This window comes from Staurois parvus, unplaced genomic scaffold, assembly GCF_062004578.1.
Source record: "Staurois parvus isolate SC_StPar_1 unplaced genomic scaffold, SC_StPar_1.0 ptg000145l, whole genome shotgun sequence".
Taxonomy (NCBI): domain Eukaryota; kingdom Metazoa; phylum Chordata; class Amphibia; order Anura; family Ranidae; genus Staurois; species Staurois parvus.
The window spans coordinates 4,637,400-4,661,234 of NW_028317941.1; the positions used below are offsets into that span (position 1 = coordinate 4,637,400).

At 41.6% G+C, this 23,835-nt stretch overlaps 1 protein-coding gene across 6 annotated transcripts in view; it reads left to right on the forward strand.

The window, feature by feature from the left end:
- The window catches only part of COL16A1 (collagen type XVI alpha 1 chain), a 295,727-nt gene that overhangs the window by 79,984 nt on the left and 191,908 nt on the right, over positions 1 to 23,835 (forward strand). For all 6 annotated transcript variants that reach the window (XM_089673859.1, XM_089673860.1, XM_089673863.1 and 3 more), the window contains exon 8: positions 2,228 to 2,371. In XM_089673859.1, the coding sequence (XP_089529985.1) occupies positions 2,228 to 2,371 (144 nt within the window). The remainder of the gene's footprint in view (positions 1 to 2,227; positions 2,372 to 23,835) is intronic.

The window sequence follows — 23,835 nt, forward strand, 5'->3', positions numbered from 1 at the left end:
GCAAAAATGATGTTTTTTTTATTTTCCTTGCATATGATTGGGTATTCTTTGCAAAGTGAAATTTACCTCATTTACTAAACTCTAGAGCAACTAAACTTGCAGAGTGCAACTGCACTTTGCAAAGTGCACAGTCTATTTGCTTTTAGTAAATCAACCCCAATGGGTTCATGGTCATTGATAGTTGCTTGATCAGTTATTCACAATATCCTTCACAGAGGAGCACATGTCAAAATAATAAATTCTCATTGCTACTAGACATTATGTTGATTATTATTTTGGGTGCACATCTACTATTACATTTTTAGTAGATAAAAATGGTCGATGTGAACAGGGGTAGGTTTAGTAAACAACTGGAAACATGCTGCAAGTTAAGTGATACTTTCTATATTTTAGCTGTTTCTAGAAAAAGAGACATAAAAGACAAGTTAATACATTAGATATCAGTGAATACTGACAATGCCAGCTGACCCAGGGGTTGATTTACTAAAACTGGTGCACTCAGAATCTGGTGCAGCTGTGCATGGTAGCCAATCAGCTTCTAACTTCAGCTTGTTCAGTTAAGCTTTGGCAAAAGAACCTGGAAGCTGTCTGTTTTCTGTGCATAGCTGCACCAGATTCTGAGTGCACCAGTTTTAGTAAATAACCCCCATTGTGTCTCTTTATAATATGTTTCAGGTAGCTCTGGCCCTTCAGCCCCCAACAGGGATATTTCTCCCCCTGGGGTATTTACCCTGATAAATTACCTTCCTACATTGTGACTCTTCCAGGTTTTGCTTTCCTATAAACCTTTAAACTTTGAACTTTTTGGAACTTTTGAACTGTTGCCTCTGATTTTTTCATATTGAAGGTATTTTAGGTACAACAAGCATCAGCACAATATCTGAAGTTAATAGCAAGTATATCAGAAAATTAAAGCATACCTAAGCCCAAACACAAAAAAAATTGATATATTACAGTCCTTAGATGTGGTGGCTGGAATAGTTTCCTTTTCTCAAGCTGTTATCCTTTATTATCAACTGCTGATCTTGCCAGTAGCACACTTCCTATATTATGGTGACAACGCTCACTCACTGTATCCACACAGAAGCACTGTCACCTTAGGCTGCTCACCTGATTTGAACTACAAACACTTCCACCTCTCCTCATCTACCATATATGGGGGGTGTTTTGTGTTTCACAGAAAATAGCTGGGAAATCAAATAATATTGTTTGATATATCAACTCAGTGCACAGAAAGTTATAAGACCAGAATTCTGAAGATCAATGTTTTTTTTTTTCTGTACTGAAATGTTCATATCCTGAAAAAAGTAAACTATGCAGCCACCATACCTAAGACCTGCTAAGCAGCAATATATTACATTTTGCCTTTGGGTGTAGATATGCTGGTGATTGTAAACCTTATTTTTTTTTAAATAATAAACATGTTATACTTACCTGCACTGTTCAGTGGTTTTGCACAGAGCAGCCCTGATCCTCCTGCCCAGTACCCCCAACAAGCCACTTGCTATGGGGGCACTCATGCGTGCTTGATTCCGAGTTACACAATGTGCGAACATTGACACACAGAGCGTAGCTCGGCCCCGTCACCTGCTTTCTGGCTGTGATTGACAGCAGCAGGAGCCCATGGCTCCTGCTACTGCCTTTCTATCCAATGAACATAGAAAGAACAGAGAGACCCACTGCTCTCGGGCACAGTGGTGGATCAAGATCGGGCTCAGGTTAGTATGAGAGGGGTTGGGGGGAGGTCGGTGCTGCGTACAGAAGGTTTTTCTACCTAAGTATGGTAAGAAAATCCTTAGAACTACTTTAATTCTTACTAGTTTCAAGTGAGGCCCATAGTAAATGAGCAGTGGTGACCTGAGAAGAGATTTCTGATATTCTACTTGCATGCTAATGAGTGGATCCTGTGTTCCTTTTTATTATAACTTGCAAATCTACAAGCCTCTTCTCTGTGCTTGTGTTATTGCGCAATTTGTCAAAACTAGAGGAAAGCAAACCAAATAATTATTGGGCAAGGGAGGCTTAACACTTATCTTAAAGGCAGTATTGAGTAAAACATGCAGCCACTATTACATAATTAACCCTTTTACAGTCAAATGTTTTCAAGTTTCCTAGTGTAACCCCTTTTTAATAGGGTACAGATAATGGCCTGGTAAAAGCTATATAAGCTAATATGTGGACTAAAAAAAAGATCACATATTTACTTTTGTACCTGTGACTTATTCAGTGCACTGCTGAAGCATCTAAGACAAGACGCAACGTGGAGGGTGTAGAAAATGTGCAGAACAGCAACCTAATAGACTGGCCTTCAAAATCAAAGCAGCAAAGTTACACTCGATGCTTCTGCCTTGAGGATTCATTACGCAAAACGGTAAGTGAAGATTCCTTACTCACATTCCTTATAGACAGATGTAAATGTTATTATGTTGTAAAATATGTTAATGTGAAAAAAGCATCTTAATTCACAATTATGTTACTGTGGAATCACATTTGCTGAAATGCATTCATTGATATGACTATTAAAGAGAATATTACTATGTCAATATCTGCACCTGTCACCACATTAGGTAGGCAAAGAATCTGTATCAGGAGTGCTGAAAGTAACCTGCCTGTTGCAGTAGTGTAACTGTGATCAGATTCTATATCCTAAAGCAAAATTGACACTTCCCACAGTGTCAGTTTCTTCTTCATGCTATTGAAATACACTGATGACTGTAAGCATTCCTAATACAGATTCCCTGCCTGACTTCAGTTTGCTGAGTATCAGGTAGTGACAAGGTCTCTGAAATAAGCTTGGAATGCAAACAAATAACAGATACATTACATTGAACTTTAGGGGGATATTACCTGTTTATTACTGAGCAAAGTATGACAATGTCAAAGTCAAGACAAAGTCAAGGTATGACAATGATAGAGTCAAGACATCCTATATTGCTATATTAAGTTTTGCAGTTCTTCACAGTAAAGAAACTGGAGCCACTTTGCATAAAAGGACAGTTGGGAGTGATAAATAAGCCAGGCCTGGCTTTTTTTTAGAATTAAATTAACAATTCTTTATTTTAAGAATTAAATGAACAATTCAAACATAAAACTTTACGTCCAGATGTAAGAATACAGACCTTACCCCATAGATGTGAGAATTCAGATCTTTCCCCCCAGATGTAAGAAACCAGACTTTACCTCCAAAATCTGAGAATACAGACTTTAACCCCTAGATGTGAGAATACAGACCTTACCCCCTGATGTGGTAATACAGAGCTTACCCCCTAGATGTGAGAATGCAGACCTTATCCCTTTACACCACGATGTGAGAATACAGACCTTACCCCCTAGATGTGAGAATGCAGACCTTATCACTTTACACCACGATGTGAGAATACAGACCTTACCCCCTAGATGTGAGAATGCAGACCTTATCACTTTACACCACGATGTGAGAATACAGACCTTACCCCCTAGATGTGAGAATGCAGACCTTACCCCCAGATGTGAGAATACAGACCTTGCCCCCCGATGTGAGACTACAGACCTTATCCCCCAGTGTGAGAATATAGACCTTATCCCCTAGATGTGAGAATATAGACCTTACCCCCCCGATGTGAGAATATAGACCTTACCCCCCCCCCCCCCCCCCGATATGAGAATACAGACCTTACACCCTGATGTGAGAATATAGGCCTTACCCCCAAAATCTGAGAACACATACCTTATCCCCTAGATGTGAGAATACAGACTTTACCCCACGATTTGAGAATACAGACTTTACGCCCTAGATGTGAGAATGCAGACCTTATCCCCAGATGTGAGAATACAGACCTTGCCCCCTAGATGTGAGAATACAGACCTTACCCTCAGATGTGAGATTACAGACCTTACCCCCTGATGTGAGAATATAAACCTTACCCCCCCCCCCCAGATATGAGAATACAGATCTTACTCCCAAAATCTGAGAATACAGACTTTATCCCACCTGATGTGAGAATACAGACCTTACCCCCCAAAATGAGAATACAGACCTTATCCCCTAGATGTGAGAATATAGACCCTACCCCCCGATATGACAATACAGACCTTACCCCTTGATATGAGAATACCGACTGTGCTTCCAGATGTGAGAATACAGACCTTACCCCCTGATGTGAGAATACAGACTAAGGTGTCCTTTTATGACACCAAGATCATGTTCTCTGCTGATTATCTCTGCACACAGAGAATCTGTCACTGAAAGAAACAGAAACGGCCAGTGTATAAAGGAGCGATGTCAGCCCTTCACTGGCGATCTGTGTGAAAATTGTCCCTCCAGATTCTCCAGCCCAGAGTTGGATAATCGGGGAGAGCAGAGTGAATCCCAAGAGAACTGAGGATGAAGGAAGAAGATTATTTACTTCCTCCTTCCTCTATCAGAGCCCCCAAGACAATGGAAAAGCCCCCCTGCCCTTCACAATCCCCGATGGGGTAGATGGGTTAGAAAAACTATGTATGTATGTATGCAGTGTAGTGATGTACTGAGCGGTCTCGTCTGAGAGCCACAAACGAAGCAGCGGTAATATACCGCTTCTTAGTAAACTGTGTGTTGACTGATCTCTAACTGTAATCTCGTGAGATTACAGTAACAGCAGCCATTTTCTAGAGTTCAAAGCGTTTGTAGATCGCTTCACTCCTCATTAGGAGAAGCGATCCACACCGCTTCATGAACAGGCATTCAGAAGAGAACTGTCTCCTCTGAGAAAGCCAGAGAAATGAGCAGCGGTCATTTACCACTGCATGATACACCGGTACTTTCATATGTGAGAATACAGACCAAACTCTCATATATATATATATATATATATATATATTCCTCAGAATGTCCTCTTATTAAACCTTCTGTTTTGTATAACCCAAAACCACGTGAAATCCACCACCAAATGAATTGAATAAACTCACCAGAGGTCCATGCTGGTAAAGTTATAGACCAGCTAAAAGTACTTTGGCTCTGGGAGCAACGATCTGCAGAGACTCATGCTGACTATTGCAACTCCTTACTTGGATCTTCATGCACTCAAATGGGACCATAAAGGGTAGGAAGAGGAATCTACATAGCGTAAAATCATCCAGGCATTTTATTATGTTAAAAGCTTCAGATACACTCACATTCAAAAGTGTCACAACCTACACTAGCATACATCACATAAAATAGTAATTGGCTTGCTCAGGTCACAATCTGACATCGGCAGCTCACCCATACATGGGGCCACCCCCCCTCTGCCAATCCCTTCACTGGCTCCCGATTGCCCAACGCATTAAATTCAAATTACTAACTCTGACATACAAAGCCATTCACAACGCTGCCCAAACTACCTAACTGACCTGATACCCAAATACCACCCTACCTGTAATCTTCGCTCCTCACAGGACCTCCTACTCTCCAGCTCCCTGGTCTCCTCCTCCCACGCCCGAGTGAGAATATAGCCTGTATGCCCCCATTTATCAGATGGGAGACTGTAGATTGTACTCCCAAATATGTGACTGAAGATCACACCCAGAGGTGAGACTAAAGACCACACTCCCCAATCTGAAACTGTAAACTGTCCTCAGCTGTCATCCTCCTCCCTAGGTACCCCTCCTATACACTGTGCATAGTTTTCATCCTCCTCCCTAGGTGCCCCTCTTTTACATTGTGCATAGTTTTCATCCTCCTCCCTAGGTACCCCTCCTATCAGGAGTGGACTGACAACTCATGGGGCCCCGGGGCAATAGGGGATCATGGGGCCCCTGTGTCCTTGCCCAAACTCAAAAAAGCCTATGAAAAAGATACCAGGGGCATCTCATGGGGCCCCCTACTGACCCCGAGCCCTCAGGCAGTGCCCGAGTTTCCAAATGGTCAGTCCACCTCTGCCTCCTATTTATACACTCTGCATAGTTTTCATCCTCCTCCCTAGGTACCCCTCCTATACACTGTGCAGAGTTTTCATCCTCCTCCCTAGGTACCCCTCCTATACACTGTGCATAGTTTTCATCCTCCTCCCTAGGTACCCCTCCTATACACTGTGCATAGTTTTAATCCTCCACCCTAGACACCCCTCCTCTATATACACTGTGCATAGTTTTCATCCTTCTCCCCAGGTGTTCCCATCTGTATAGTGTCCCCAGTTGTCATCCTCCTCCACAAATATCCTCCTATCCTCCCTTTGTACACTGCCTGCAGTTGTCATCCTCCTCCCCTGCTCCGTGATGGCCTGTCTTGGTGTGTGGTGATGATGGTTTCAGGTCTCTGGGTATAGTGTGGTGATCTGGCTTATTGCAGGAACCTGACTGTGCTGGTGGAGGGATCAGGGCTGAGCTTTATATACTGTAGTAGCAGGGCATCAAACACACATGATGGAATCCCCACTGCATGATGAGATCTCTGCTGTGCCAGTTGGAACAAAGTGACACTACATGACTGCCGGTCCAGGAGCACTCCACGATAGAGTAGGAAGCGCTGCAGATGCCATCTTGTTATGTAACAAAAACCTCAGCATTTTAGCACCTAGCCCCCCACTAGTAATAGACTTCAATGACCTCATCGCCAAAGAGTTTTTTCCGTCGTAATGGCGACCTGATGACCAAGTATTGTCCAGATTTGAAGCTCAAAAAGGTATGCATATAATTCTCTGTTATTTTCCTTCCTAATCCCATGGTTTCCGTTATTCAAAGTTAGTGCATTTTTATTCAAGTGTTTTGGGTTCAGATGTAGCAAACAAAGTACAAAATACAGAGGATTTTGGTGCATTAGACAACTCTTCGCAAAGAATATTTTATAGACTCAACAGATGTTGTGCTCAACAGGTGTCTAGTGTTTTTTCTACTTTCAGAGTGATAAGAATCCAACTTACCCAACATTTTTATAAGCTACTGTGATCCTCTGAAAATCCCTATTTCATTTTCTTAAATGCTTTTCAAGTGCCTTCCAAAATACTTTCTCTACTGCTGTCTTACTAGTAAAAAAAATGCCATCAACTTGTTCCGGCTCTTAACCCTGCCTTAACCTGCAGGGGAAGCTTTACAACTGAGAATCAGCTGTGACAGTAAAACAACGGCTACTTTGTGAATATATCTTATTTGGTAATCATTAAACATGTGTTCCCTTAAGCTTGTCTTTGGTATATCTGTTTATCCATGTTTAATGTTGGCATAAAAATAGATCTTTTTGCCTTCTCTAGAGGCTTGTGCTATGCTATTGTTCATTAATTATAGTGATAATAATACAAATAATTTCATTACACTGTCAACAGGGGGTAGGAAACCGCTAAGCCTTCCCGAAAAGGTAGATCTTACTACTCCAATCCATTTGAAACACTCATTTTGCAGCTTTGAAAATGCAACTTCAAAAAGCAATGGATTTTACAGGATCACAGCTGTTTCCTGCTAATAAAAGTTTGGCAGATCTTTAAGCAGAACTCCGGCCAAAAATAAGATAAAAATTAGCCAATTAGAGATTTAATAATAAAACCATCTTTTGCTGCAATATTCACCTTACATTCAGAAATCTTCCCTGCAGTACTTTTTTGTCCCACTAGATGTCCCCAATCTGATGGCCAGCATTGTTCTATTCACTTCCTCTGAGCCCAGACAGTCTTGAACCCATTCCAGCCTGTTATTGAACAGTGAAAGTAGAAACAACACAGTGAGAGGCTCATCTCTCTGTCAAACTACTCTCCTCATATTAGCATACTTCTTCTCAGCACATGAACTGACTGGCTGCTTGTGCTGCTCCTTCATCTCATACTCCAGCTCTGCTGTACAAAGCCTGCAAGAGGCTGTTTCCCAGTCAAATTCACTGCTTGTAGTTAAAAAATATATGTAATATATAGAGTTACCCCCTCACTCCAGAGACATGTTGATAGGTTAATTGGCTGTTAAAGTTTGCCCTAGTATGATATTCTACTGAGCATGCCCAAGAAGGCTGCCTCATCTCAAGTCTGCCCCAACACCAACTTGTTAGGCGGGTTTAGTCCCCAGGGAGAAAAGCATTTTAGAAATATAAATCATTAAGAGTTAATAATCTGCCTAGTGATGAGACTTCTTGATTGCTGAAAAGTATAGGCATGTATAGTATTAGTCTTAGCTAAACAGGGCCTAGCCTAATAAAGACTCAAACTAATTATTTTGGAATGGACAAGGCAATACTGTAGCTTTACAAGGTTAATAAATGTCATGCTGATTCCATTGTAGCAGTAAATGACAACATTACATTTTTGAGCAAAAACCTGGGCAAGTCACATTTAAACGGTGAGTAACTAACAACAGGCCCCAAAGGGATTTAACCTGGTGTGTCCAGAGTGACTTTGGGTGGGGGCCATGGAACACAACTCACTGTGGAGGGGTGTGGAGATCCCTGTCTCAGCTCCCCATATCCCTCCTATGTGTAAGTCACCCTGTGTCTGTTAGGGGTGGAATGTCCTGATATTATGTAGACATGCATAGGTGGGGTGTGGGGGTTGCTCATTGTTTACTTCCATGTGGTTGCATCCCATTGTTCTATTGTGTGTCTTGCTTGGGAGCAAACTATTATGGGATGTATGTGATTGTGTATTGGCTTGGTGGGGGGTGTCTGCAGATGTGTCTCTGGTTGCTAGATTTGGTTTGCCCTGCCCTGTGTCCATATGCAGGGAGGTGGGTTGTTCCCTTGAATGTTTATATCTTGTGTCTGTGTTAAAATAAAGCAGTCTATTTCCTGATTTATTTCAAGACTGGTCTCGTCTAGTTTTGTATGGCCAACAGTAGGGTCCGTGGACAGTGTTTGGACAGGGAAGCGGGAGTACCATAGTGCAGTCGGGATCCGGTTCTGTTACAGCTGGTACCATTCAACTGCTGGCATAGTAAAGCTTGGTAACAAAGCTATGGCAATAAACAAATAGGGAGCATAGGTGGAAACTTGCCAGAAAATGGGAAAAAGTTTAAGGTCCGTATTTGCCAACCCAACGCATACTTAAAGGGTTCATTCATCTTTACAGAAAAATGTAAAGGTGAACTAACATCGGACACCCTCTCCACCCCGCTGGTCCCCGCTGTACTCACCTGGACTCCCGCAACCACTCCAGAGGTCCAGGGATGTGAAATATCCACTGTTCTCACTCTTTTTCGTCAGCATTTCCAGGAGGGACCAGAAGGAGGGGGGTGGGGAGGATGTACAGTGCTATTTTTCTGTAAAGGTGAATTAACACTTTAAGTTGGACTTCAATACTCACCTCTTAAAGAGGGATGGCCAGTAACATCCCCTTTTTTAACCTAAATTATTCTTCTATTATTCTGTTTTTAACTATTGCGCTGGTGTGCTGCAGTACCAATTATTCTGATTAGCAACCCAATGTACCTTACCAAAGTGTACCAATTATACCAATTGTAGTGTTCTACTGTTTTGGTTTTTTTTTGCTGTGCTGCCAAAAGCAGTGCAGCTTAATATGCTAAATCAGCTAAGCAAATTTAGATATTTCTTTTAAAAGAATACTTTGCATTTCTTTTGCAATTGTAGCTGAGCTGAGGAGAGAAGCTCTGAAACAATTATGAAGTGGGGTTGTAGTTTCTAGAGCAGATATGGAGTCAAAGCTGGAGTGTGGGTTTTCTCTGGATGGTTTGCTTAGGCTCTGGAGCAGACCTTAAGGTGGAACTCAATGGCACTCCAGAGCCAGAGCTGGCAAGCATGGAGCACTGCCAACCCTACCATGTTGAATATGGTTACCTACATTAAGGCCACATGCACTCGGAAACTTGGCTGTACACATGTGTGCTTGGGTAATTATCGATGGCTTCTGCATCTGCGTCTAATACGCATGTGCACTTCTCCATGAATGTGTTACCTGCATACAGCCATTCACATGTATTGCCGGCTTTACATAGCACATGTGGCTCCCTCGCCCCCGAAGGCGTTGGGGATTCTATCCTTCAGTAGACAGGAGCTGCTAATTGCCCCTGTGCATGAGACCTAAAGCTGAAGTATAGTTAAAAAAACAATCTATTGCTTTGATTATATCACATTAAAACGTGTGTCACTTGTTTTGCAAGCAGCTGTATCCTGTAGAAATCTTCTGTGCAGGAATGCCCAGTCCTCTTCCTTTTGACTGAATTTTTGATACTACATGGGTCAATAGCTTTGGCTCTGTGTTCAGAACTGCAGTGCAGATGCTTTGCTGGGAACCCACCTTCTCCTCTCCATTGAGAAAAGTTATTTTAAAAATAGTAAAAACACTTGGTAAATATCGCTTAAAAGGGTCTTAAAGTCAATTTACAAAAGGAAATAAATAATTAAATGCATGCGGTAATTAGGTAGAGGTCCAGGCATGCAGCATGTACTGGTATCTGTCAGTACTGTCATGGGTTGTTAAGGAATGAGTGGCCGCAGATTCATCAGCTGTCAGTGGGGTTCCCCGCTGACAGCTGAATGTAAAAAAAAAAAAGAATTGATGGCAATTAAAAAATAATTAAAAAAGGGTGTTGGGTCCCCCCTCCTTCCATACCAAGCCCTTTGGGTCTGGTATGGGTTTTGGGGGGAACCCCCATGCCAAAATTAAAAAAAATGTTGTGGAGCCCCCCCAAAATCCATACCAGGCCCTTATCCGAGCATGCAGCCCAGCAGGTCAGGAAAGAGGGGGGAGGAGTGAGCACCCCCCCTCCTCCTGAACCATACCAGGCCACATGCCCTCAACATGGGGGATGCTTTGGGGGACCCCCCCAGAGCACCTTGTCCCCATGTTAATGGGGACAAGGGCCTCTTACCCATAACCCTGGCTGGTGGTTGTTGGAGTCTGCTTGTGGGGGCTAATCAGAATCTTGAAGCCCCCTTTAGCAAGGGGGCCCCCAGATCCCCCCCCATGTGAATGAGCATGGGGTACATGGTACCACTAACCTTTCACAAAAAAAAAACCTGTAGTGTGAAAAAAGACAGGAGACAGTATTTGACATGTCCTTTATTAAAAGAAGAAAATAAAAGAATGTCCACCGAAGCAGATGCAACGTCAATCTCAATGCTCGCCCCAAAGCACCCCCCCATGTTGCGGGCATGTGGCCTGGTATGGTTCAGGAGGGGGGGCATTCTGTTGTTCGCTCCCCTTTCCTGACTTGCCAGGCTGCATGCTTGGATAAGGGTCTGGATTTTGGGGGGAACCCCATTCCAGTACCGAAGGGCTTGGTATGGATGGAGGGGGGACCCCACACCGTTTTTTTAAATAATTTTTTTATTGCCGGCAATTCTTTCTTTTACATTCAGCTGTCAGTGGGGAACACATGGGTTTCATTACAAAAATACAGCATGACTTGATAAAATAACTCATGCGGTATTTTAATAGTGTTTTTTTTTTGTAAATTCAAAAGGGATTAAAGCAGGTGGTGAGAAAGCAAAACAACGCAGCCTGCTTTAACCCCTTGTTTGCTGTACTGCACAAGGTTGCAGGACCGTATAACTCTTGCAGCAACTGCAACATGTGTACACCCCTGGCCACTGCAGCTAAAAGACAGGGGTGTTAAAAACACATATGAACTATGGGGTTTTACCACCACCACCACCCTAACCTGAAAATGTAAATGATCCTTTACTGTTCTGAGCCCCCTATAAGATTGCTTTGTCAGTGCATCTGTGACTTTCCTGGGTTAGCAGAACTTTGCCAGAAACTTCTATTATATACTACAGGTGTGGTGCACTTTCTGAAAGAGCACAAAATTCCTGTATTTAGAAGTTTTGGTACACTTTTAGAAAGGGTACCAAACCCATAGGATATATTAGAAGTCTACGGCTAAGTGCCGCAAACCTACAGGAAAGCTGCAGGTACACTGCACTGCTCCCTCAGTGTAGGTAAACTGCAGCACACCGGTGTGCAAATGGACCTATGCTATTATGCCCAGTGTATTGCTTTGCACTGACCTGAAGTTCTTATTTCCTGCGCTGGCACCAACCTGAAGATCGCTAGCTGGGATAAGAGGAGTGCATTTGGTATCTACTTGGGTCAGGAGCCAGCAATACAGAGGAGGCATTGACTTATGCAGCTCTTGCTCCTTACTACTGTACACCTCCAACTTTACAAGTAGTCCCTCTGCATTGCAAGCCCAGACCATGATCTACCAGTCTCCTGGCCGTGATCTATTGGTAGATCGCGATCTACAGGTTTCTCATCCCTGCTTTAAAAGGTTAACATTTTTATTAACAAAGCTTTGGTGAAACACAGGGGTTTCATAGGATTTATATAAACCTCCTTTTTTTTGTTTTAGTTTTGGATAAAATGTGCAAAAATTTAAAACTCTATATAAAGGTCTTTATACCTGTCTGTGTCTTTGCTGGGAAGGATGACCCTCACTCTTGATCCTGATGTCCAATGTCTACAGTATAGAAAGTTATGAGTCATTCAAACATTTTGAGGTGTCATGGAAACAGGAGGTAAAGGAAAATATTTCTGTTCTGGTGACAGTTATCCAAGGAATGATATATCTTTGTTTTGGAGAGATTTCCTCTTACTTTCTGTTGTGTCTCTGGGACAGGAAGTAAAATCTCCCCAAAAGGTAAAGCAATAGCAAAAAAAAGAAGAAATCTGACCGGGTTTTTATTATTATTATACAGGATTTATACAGCGCCAACAGTTTGCTCAGCACTTTACAATATAATGGGAGACATTACAGCAACAATACAGTTCAATACAAGAGGGATAGGAGCTTACAATCTAGGGGTTTTTAATAATTTTCTACTCTTTCCAAAACAAATTGCACTTTACATACACGTAAAATGGAGTAAATGAGTAATATATATTGTGTATTGCCAGAATACTGTATAGATATATGATATTTCATCGATAAGGAGTACTGGCGCCTAGTAAGACTGATCTGATTCATCAGATAAGATGAAAGGCAGAATGTGTCTGTGCCCAGATTCCATGTGTATTTCTGAACACATTCCACAGATTGTTTCTTCTGAGCTCTTCCACCTTGCCCCCTAGGTGTACACCTAGGTTTCTTATGATAATAAGCCATGCTATTGATGAATGGTAACATACCTAATATTAGGAATGTAAGGCAAGCATGATCACTAGCAGCTATGTATGGGTGCAGTGTAATATTTATTATATACTGGGTGTAGCCAAAGGATCTACTGTGTATACACTAGATGCTATCCTAAGTAGTTTGCACGATTCTGTAACATTGGAATTTTAAAATTCCAATAAATTTACGGGGGTTTGTTTTCACCAGAAGGACATGCTAAAGTGGGTTTTGAAAATGAATTCTGCATGCTAACGTTTTGGTGCATTAAAGTGTTACTAAACCCACAACAGTAAAATCAGTCTGTATATGCAGTAAAACATATTTGTTATACTCATTGTGGAACTTAAGTGGTTAATTCTCTGCATTGTGTAAAAAGGCATTTTGATCCTGACTTCTATGCTCCTCCACTTGTTCAAATGTCCACGTCTTATCTCCTGATCAGACAGACTGAAGCGTAGTCATTCTGCACATGCTCAGTTTAGTGTGTATTTTTATAGAGGTGTTTTTTTTTTCTTGGGAGAGTGCATGTGTTCAGCACAGGGCCAATAAGCACTGTCCAGGCAGAGGTCAGTGGTTTTGCATCAACCTAGAGCAGAAAGAAAACTCCTCCTACAAGCTTTAACCGGTGCTAAGCTGAACACTAATAGAAGTCACAAGACGGCTCTAACTGCTGATGAGAAAAGGTATTTAGCAGTTTATATTTACTAAAATAATTTCATTTCCATGTTCTGTTTGCTGTGGGAGATCAGATGTAGTGAATGCGGGGTCCTGGGTTTAGTAACACTTTAACCTTTAGCTTTACTTTCAAGTAAACTGAATGAACACCATCAAAATCACACTAAGGTGCCTTTAAAAGAGTATGGAAACAGAAGTTAAATCACATGCTACACTGATCTACGGGTAAAGTGCATTATGAGAGATTGTGAATTGACTTGCTATGTGATGTCACAGATTAGTGGCCTTTGGGCTCATTGAACTTTCTTGGGATCATTATGGTATTGTGATGTTACATTTTTCTTCATGTTAAAGTATATGAAAACACTCACCTTGTAAAACAACCCATTCAATAGAAACGAACGACAAAATATTTGTGTACAGCTTATAAAAAATACAGTATAAATAGCTCCTTTCCCTGTTTTATAAGTGATCACATACCCCCTAAGCTCCCTATTCAGCTGAGAACAAAGCTGGGGAGAAAAAACAGCAGCATACTGATCTTCCCAATAAAAGGCTGCGCAGGAGGGGAGGGAGGCTGATCATTGGAGGAGGGCATGCTGAGTTCCTAGCATAGCTATAAAACTGACCATGCTGTGCTCACCTGCCTAGTGTGGTCAGTTTTAAATAGGAAAGCAGATGCACTGACAGGAATACCAGGGATTTCACGCAAAGGAAGCAATAAAAAGAGAACAGGATACTTTTGTATTCAAGTACATAGTGCATCAGGCACATATCAGGAATACGAAATGTTGGGTTTACATACTCTTCAACTGTAATGCAATAATTAATGTTAAAGCAACTCTTTCCCTTGTCACTCTTTACACAAACTGCTGCAAAATATTATCCATCAGCTTATAAATAATTCATTAAAGTGTTACTAAAGTCAAAACAGTAAAGTCAGTTTGTATATGCAGTAAAGCATATTTGTTATAATCACTGTTGGGGTTAATCCTCTGCATTGTGTATAAATGTTGTTTGATCCTGACTTCTCTGATCCTCCTCTTCTTCCAAGACATATTGTGTGGAGTCACTCTGCACATGCTCAGTTTGGTGTTTATTGCTAGAGAGGTTTTTTTTTTTGGGGGGGGGGTTGGGGGGGGCAGTGCATGTGATCAGCACAGGGCCAATCAACACTGTCCAGACAGAGGTCAGGGGTTCTGCATCCTCTTAGAGCAGAAAGAAAACTCCTCCTACAAGTTTTAACCAGTGCTCTTCTTGACACTGATAGAAGTCACAAGAATACTCTAACTGCTGATGAGAAGAGGTATTTAGCAGTTTATATTTACTAAAATAATTGCACTTCCATGTTGTGTGTACTGTGGGAGACCAGTTATAGTGGATGCAGGGTCCTGGGTTTAGTAACTCTTTAATGCTTAATGGATAAGAGTCTGTCCCCAAAGATCCAGTTATTCCCCAACTGGGTGCTGTTGTGTTTCATCTTGCACAGTATATAGAAGGCTTTTCAGTTCAACCTGCACTTCAAAGACACCTTGGCTCTTCCTAAAAATGAACATACACTGCCTTCGAGCTAAATGAAAAACAAATCTAACAGCTTCCTCCATCCACTCTATACAGCCCAAATGGATTTTTCTACAGCCGGCTGTCAGAATACCCAAACAGCAGTTGCATCTGGTGAATTTTCTGCCCGACTTCTTTGATTTTTGAATCGAAGGAGGTTGGGTAGAAGGGTGCTCAGTATATGGCCAGTTTCAGACAGTCATGTATCACAGCTCTTTGCATATGTCAGCAGCCAGCTGCTAAGCTGTTGATGTTTTACAAGAAAAATGAATATCAGTAACAGAACTGTTCAGTCTGCATTGGATACGCCTTTTGGGAAAATGACAAATGTATATGAAACAGCTCATGAAACAGATTATGAAGTTACCACTACATTTACCTTCTAGGTAAACTGAAAGGATTGCCTTAAGCATAAACACTATGTCAAGGTAAGATTTTAAGAGTTAGCTTTAGCTTGGGTTAAATAGGAATATCCAGATATGGATACGGATACTTTATACATAGCTACATTGATCCAGCTTAGATAGTTACATAGTTACATAGTTTGACTGAAAAAAGACAAAAGTCCATCCAGTTCAACCATTAATAAAAAAGTTATAATCCTATATCCACATTTGATCCAGAAGAAGGCAAAAAAAAAGCAAAGCATGATCCAATTTGCTCCTGCAGGGGAAAAAATTCCTTCCTGATCCATCAAGAGGCAATTGGATATTCCCTTGATCAACTTTACCTATAAATATTAGTATCCAGCTATATTCTGTGTACCTAAGAAAGAATCCAGGCCTTTTTTAAAGCAATCCACTGAGCTGGCCAGAACCAACTCTTGAGGGAGTCTATTCCACATTTTCACAGCTCTTACTGTGAAGAAACCTTTTAGTGTCATGAGATTAAATTTCTTTTCCTCCAGATGTAAAGAGTGCCCCCTTGTCCTCTGTGATGACCTCAGGGTGAATAGCTCTACACCAAGTTCACTATATGAACCACTGATGTATTTATACATGTTGATCATATCCCCCCTTAATCTCCTCTTCTCAAGAGAGAATAAATTCAGTTCCTCTAATCTTTCCTCATAGCTGATCTCCTCCATGCCTCGTATCAGTTTGGTTGCCCTTCTCTGTGCTTCCTCCAGTTCCCCAATGTTCTTTTTTGTGAATTGGTGCCCAAAACTGAACTGCATATTCCAGATGAGGTGATACTAATGATTTGTACCGGAGTAATATGATATCTCTCTCTCTCTGGAGTCTATACCTCTTTTAATACCGGAGAGGATTTTGCTCGCTTTAGAAACCACAACTTGGCATTGCATGCCATTATTAAGCTTGTGATCTACCAGAACTCCCAGATCCTTCTCCACCATTGATTCCCCCAGTTGTACCCCCAAGTATGTATGATGCATGCATATTCTTAGCCCCCAAGTGCATAACCTTACATTTATCAACACTAAACCTCATTTGCCACATAGTTGTCCAATTAAACAGTGCATTGATGTCGGCTTTTAAGTTGAAGACATCCTGTAAGGACGTTATTCCACTGCACAGCTTGGTGTCATCTGCAAAGACCAAAGACCGAAATGGTATTTTTAATCTCAGACCCTATATTGTTTATAAATATATTAAAAAGTAAGGGTCCCAACACTGAACCCAGGGGTACCCCACTGATGACCCCAGACCATTCAGAGTATGAATCATTAACCACTACTCTCTGAATACGATCTTTTAGCCAGTTTTCTACCCATTTACATATGGATTTTTACAAGCCTGTAGACTTTACTTTACACATAAGCCATTTGTGGGGAACTGTGATAAATGCTTTTGCAAAATCCAAGTATACCACGTCCACCGCCACCCCTCTGTCCTCTGTTTGCTCACCTCCTCATAAAAAGAAATCAGATTTGTTTGACAACTTCTGTCTTTCATGAATTCATGCTGTCTGTTGTTTAAAATATTTTTTTCTAGCAAGAACTCATCTATGTGGTCTTTTATTAAACTCTTCAGTATCTTCCCAACTATAAAAATTAAACTAACAGGTCTGTAATTATTTGGTAAAGATTTTGACCCCTTTTTAAGTATTGGCACCACATTGGCCTTATCCAGTGGTACTATGCCAGTCATTAAAGAGTCCCTAAAAATAAGAAACAATGGCTTTGAAATGGCAGAGCTCAATTGTTTAAGGACCCATGGGTGTATGCCATCTGGTCCAGGTTCTTTATTCACCTTTATTCTGTCTAAATATTTTTGGATCATATCAATTGTGAGCCAATGTGGATCATCTGGAGCTATGTCAATACCATGCCCATTATGGACAAGAGCTCCCCGATGCTCCTTTGTATAAACAGAGCTGAAGAAGGTATTTAATAAATTTGCCTTCTCTTTGTCCCCAGTCACCCACTCTAGATTATTTTGTAAAGGACCTACATGCTCAGACCGGACCTTTTTACTATTAATATTTTTGAAGAATTTTTGGGGTTGTTTCTGCTATCTTTTGCAATTTGTCGTTCGTTTTAAATTTTTGCAGCCTTTATTTCCTTTTTGCATATTCTGTTATATTCTTTGTAATGTTTAAACGGTGATAGCGTTCCTTTATTTTTATATTTAATAAAAGCTCTTTTCTTATCTATAGCTTTTTTAACTTTAGCCGTAAGCCACATAGGTTTGATTTTTAGCCTTTTAAACTTCTTGACCGTGGGAATATATTTTGCAGTGCGTTCACATACAGTCTTTTTGAAGAACTCCCATTTTTATGTTGTGTTCTTTGATGCCAATAATCCCTCCCAGTCTTGGAGAGTAGCCCTCAGCCTTTGAAAATTAGCTCTCTTAAAATTTAGTGTTTTTATTATTCCCCTATGTGCTTGCTGTTTACGCTTAACAATAGATGAAATCATGTTATGGTCACTGCTACCCAGATGTTCTTTTATATGGACATTCGTAATAAGCTCTGCATGGTTTGAGATTACCAGGCCCAGCAGAGCATCATTCCTAGTTGGGGCCTCTATGAACTGTACTATAAAATTGCCCTGTAGTAGGTTTAAAAATGTTTGCCCTTTAACTGTTCCTGCAGTACCATTCCTCCAGTCAATTTTTGCGTAGTTAAAATCTCCCATTATTATCACTGTCCGAGCCCTTGCAGCCCTTTCGATCTGTGCAAGGAGCTAAGTCTCCACCTCCTAATTAACACTGGGAGGCTTATAACAAACTCCAATTATTACCTTTGTAGTACGCACCCCAATGTGCAGTTCCACCCATAATACTTCAGCCTCATCACACTATCCATCAACTAGGTCCTCTTTCACACTAGCTCTGAGATCATTTCTCACATAGAGACCACCACCTTTCCTATTTACCTTGTCTCTCCAAAAGAGAACATAGCCAGGAATATTAATGGCCCAGTCATGTGAATAATGAAACCAAGATTCAGCAATACCAATTATATCATAGTTCTCTTCATGCACCAAAGCTTCCAACTCACCTATTTTGCTTGACAGAGTTCTGGCACTGGTGAACAAACACTTTAATTCATTGACACCTTGTTCACACGTATTTTACATATTTTATATTTTCATACAAATGGTACCAATTCCACTGGTTGTTTGTAACATGGGAACCTTCTTGTCATCTGCCATAGCCTTCCCCTCATCTTTTCGCATTCCACCCACCACTAAGTACTGACCGCTGTGTGATCTGTCTACCTCCTTAAAATCTAATCCTCCCTCGATCCTAGTTTAAATACTCCTCCAGTCATTACATATTCCTCTCCCCCAGCACAGCAGACCCCCTTCCATTTAGGTGCAAACCATCTCTAGCATATAGGTTGCACCCCAATGAAAAGTCAGCCCAGTGCTCTAGAAACCCAAATCCTTCCCTCTTACACCAGGTCTTCAGCCATGCATTGAGTTCTCTAATCTTCCCCTGTCTTGGGATGTAACTACTAGATGTACATACCATGCCAGGCCCTTGGAGGCTGGAAATCACTGTAGTAGACACTGCTATCTGGTGATCTCCACTAGCTTCCAGGTCCCATCCTAAGCAACTACTGCAGTCCTGTTGCATTGGGAACACAGGAGGTCACCCACTCGGCACAGGCACCATTCAGAGAATTCTTTGCATTCTCTGCATAAATGCTAAGCATTCTCTGATCGGACAAGTTGGAGTGTGTGACACCACCAGGGCCGGTGATTCCACTAGGCAACTAGGCAGCCACCTAGGGTGCAGTGCTACCTAGGGGCGCCTGGGCTCAGCACAGGCTGGCACTCTCTTTGTGTGGGATGCTGCCACATCATGAATGATCCTTCAGCTAAGGGGAAGCAGAGTGGAGGGAGAAAAGACAGAGGAAGATGCCGGGTGTCTGGGGCCAGTGTAGCAGCTGAGCTACTGATTCTTCCAGTGTTCTTCTCAGACTCAGTACCTTACTGCAAGCCAGCTAGCGGCTGCTAATCACTGTGCAGTTCCAGCCCTTCTCCTCCCTGCGCCTGTAGAGGAAGGTAATTTCTGACTCGGCCGGCTCGCCATCCATCACATGTGCAATGTGTCAGTGAGTGATGGCATCATCATGCTCCCACAGCCTGCTCTTCTAGTGCCTGCTGGGCCTGCTGATCTGTGTCAGTGTTGGTGTTGGTGTGTTGTGTTGGACAGTGGGGTATTTAGGGTTTGTGCTGCCCTAGGCAACACAAAAATCAGATGCCCCCCCCTCCCCCTTGGCAGAGAGAAAGCCTGACACCAACACCAGACTGACCCACCCCCCAACAGTCTGACAGTGGCCAACAACACCCCTGCCCCATCTTCCCCACCCGAGATAGCCTTCTACAAACACCCAACCCCCCCCCGGCGAAAGAGAGAAAGACACTCGCCTTTACATCTCTGTACATCCCTGGGAATTACAGACAGGCTCTGTATACACCATCAAGCAGCCTGCAGCATCTCTTGGATCCCACCTAGTCCCCATGCCGCATATGTCCCTTCTTCCAGGGGGCAGTGCTGCCCCCCTAAGTGATGCTGCCATAGGCAAATGCCTTGTTTGCCTTGTGGTAAATATGCCCCTGGTGTTGGATCTGTCACTGTGTGGGATCGCTCAGTTCAGCTGCCTGCTGTCACAGCGTTTCATCTCCCCCCATTGTTTGGGGAATTCCAGCTCGGGATCTGTCAGAGTGTGGGTCCATCATCCTCCACTCATTGTAACTGTCACTTTGCCACTGTCTGTCCGTGACACTGATTGTGTCTTTAATATTAGTGCTGGTGGCATCTTATGGCACTTATTTTTGCAAATCAAAAGAGATTCAGCAGTTTCATGTTTTGTTGATTTTCTGTTTAAAATACTATTTATTTATTTATTTATTGGGGGGGTGGCTCAAATAGCTGGTCTTGCCTAGGGCGCAAAATAGTCGAGCACGGGCCCTGGATACCACCGCTAATCCTTTCGACAAATAGAGGGGGTGAATATCTCCAGTGTGAATACAAACAGCACAATACACCTGCCAGGGATTCTAACCCTTACATCCTCTTTTAAATTTAAACATTTTTGGTATAGATACACATTAAGCTTTATTTATAATACCATAAAGAATATACTGCCTTATATCTTGTAGGTATGCAAAACTCCCCATTCCACCTAAAAAAATAAAAAAAATAACTAAGTGTTACTGAAGTATATATGTGTTCCCCAGAGACATGTCACAGTAGGCTCCTTACTATGCTCCATTTAATTAATGCAGCTTGTAATAAAGAGGTAATTAAGTTGCGAGTAAAGCCTTGAGCGCTTCCATCAGCAAAACAAAGGACAAACCAAAACAAAGTTAAGCATTTATTAACTGAAAGTAATTCTGTCTTTAGATTTGTTTAAATTGCTTACGCTCGCCAAAAGCTTTTCTATAGTACAAATAAAAAATGTTTATCAAGCTTGTTAAGTTTAAATCCTCTCTGTTTGATTTGTTTTATACTGCTGCAAAAAATAATTCAATCCAACTTCTGTTAGATGCAATCAAGTTACCTTATTAATTTCAAAATAAGGGAATAACTACAAAATATGTTGAAGTTCTTTGATGAGCGGTATGGTTTTTCATTTGTCTTTTTTGTTTATGTTGCATGGTTATAAATCTGGCACATTAGCTAGATTAGTTAAAATGAGTTACTACTCTCAGAACAGCATTATATGTAGGACTGAAAAAAAAACTACTGCTAATTATGTATTTCCCTTTACATATGGATTCATTCATTTTTAAAGATTACATTACGTAACCAGAGCTTGTCACAGCTGGGCTAGCGTAAGAATCTGAATATTCAGCCTTAAAATATTACAACTTTGCAGGCTTTCTTATTACATTTTTATAGCACAATCACCTATCTGCACTGCAGTGAGATGCATTATAGTATATGTAAATCCTTACCTTGTAAAACAACACATTCAGTTTAAAATAGAAATGAAAGGTAAAACATTTGTGTAAAGATATAAAAAACATTATAAATCCCTTTTTTCTCTTTTATATAAGTAATCACATTCCCTCTGTTCTCAGCTGTATAAGGAGCTCAGGGAGGAGAAACAGCCACACACTGAACGTCCCAGTGAATGGCTGTGCAGGGGGTAATGTGTCAGCAAACGTCTGATCATTGGAGGAGAGGAGACTGATTTCCCAGCACAGCTAGAGAACTGACCACGCTGTGCTCTCATGCCTAGTGTAGTCGGTTTTCAATAGGAAAGCAGAGGGACTGGCAGGAACATCAGGGATTTCACACAAAAGGAAGCAATACAAAGAGAACAGGATACTTTATCATACAAGTACATAGAACAGCAGGAACAGATCAGGAATATAAAATGTTGGGTTTACATACTAGTCTTAAACCTAAAAACAAAAACAAATATTATTTTACGGATTACCAGTTCTTAGATGTGGTAGCTACATTCGTTTTTTTAAATCTTTTTTTACTTTATTTTCACCTTTTGATATTGATAGATGTTAATTTTCAACTTCCTTAAAGTGTTAATAAACCCAGGACTCTGCATTCACTATATCTGGTCTCCCACAGTACACAGAATATGGAAGTGCAATAATTTTAGTAAATATAAATTGTTAAATACCTTTTCTCATCAGCAGTTAGAGCAGTCTTGTGACTTCTATCAAAGTGTCCAGCAGATCACTGGTTAAATCTTGTAGGAGAAGTTTTCATTCTGCTCTAGGAGGATGCAAAACCCCTGACCTCTGTCTGGAGGTGTTGATTGGCCCTGTGCTAATCACATGCAAGAAAAAAAAACCTCTCTAGCAATGCACACCAAACTCACAGAGTTCTGTGCATGGGAAACCTCAAGTACCATCACCCTTTGCAGCTGTCAGCTTGTAGTTCTTAATGAACTACCATGGCAGTATTGAGCATTTTGGTAGTTCATTTTCTCTTTGGGCCAATGTGTATCTGCCTGCCTGTATGAGGTATGAGCAGACAGAAACACTGACAAGTCTGTAGGAGTCCTGCATTGCACCCCTTATCTGCTACATAGTTACATAGATAGTCTTGCTGCAAAAAGACAAAAGTCCATCCAGTTCTATAAAAAAAAAAAAGTTATAATCCTATACTCAGTTGATCCAGAGAAAGACAAAAAAACCAGCAAAGCATGATCCAATTTGCTCCGGCAGGGGAAAAAATTCCTTCCTGATCCTCTGAGAGGCAATTGGATATTCCCTGGATTAACTTTACCTATAAATGTTAGTATCCAGTTATATTCTGTGTATCCAAGAAAGAATCCAGGTCCTTTGGTCTGCTGATCAGGAATGCAATGCTTTACAGCAGTGGTCTCCAACCTATGGCCCAAGGGCCATATGCGGCCCTTTGCGAGCTTTATCCGGCCTATGGGGCACTATTGCTCCAATTGATATAAGGGAACCATTCCTCCCACTGATATGAGATACTATTCTGCCCACTGAAACCAATAGTGGGGCATAATTTCTGCCACTGACATTAATGACGGGGTACTATTCCTCCCACTAATACCAATGATGAAGCACCATTTCTTCCACTGATACCAATAATGGGGCACTATTCCTCCTAGTAATACCAGTGATGGGGCACTATTCCTCCCACTGATACCAATGATGGGGCACTAATTCTCCCACTGATACCAATGATGGGGCACTATTCCTCCCACTGATACCAACAATGGGGCACTATTCCTCCCACTGATACCAATGATGTAGCACTATTCCTCCCACTGATACCAATAATGGGGCACTATTCCTCCTAGTAATACCAGTGATGGGGCACTATTCCTCCCACTGATACCAATGATGGGGCACTATTCCTCCCACTGATACCAATGATGGGGCACTATTCCTCCCACTGATACCAATGATGGGGCACTATTCCTCCCACTGATACCAATGATGGGGCACTATTCCTCCCACTGATACCTATGATGGGGCACTATTCCTCCCACTGATACCAATGATGGGGCACTATTCCTCCCACTGATACCAACGATGGGGCACTATTCCTCCCACTGATACCAATGATGGGGCACTATTCCTCCCACTGATACCAATGATGGGGCACTATTCCTCCCACTGATACCAATGATGTAGCACTATTCCTCCCACTGATACCAATGATGGAACACTATTCCCCCCACTGATACCAATAA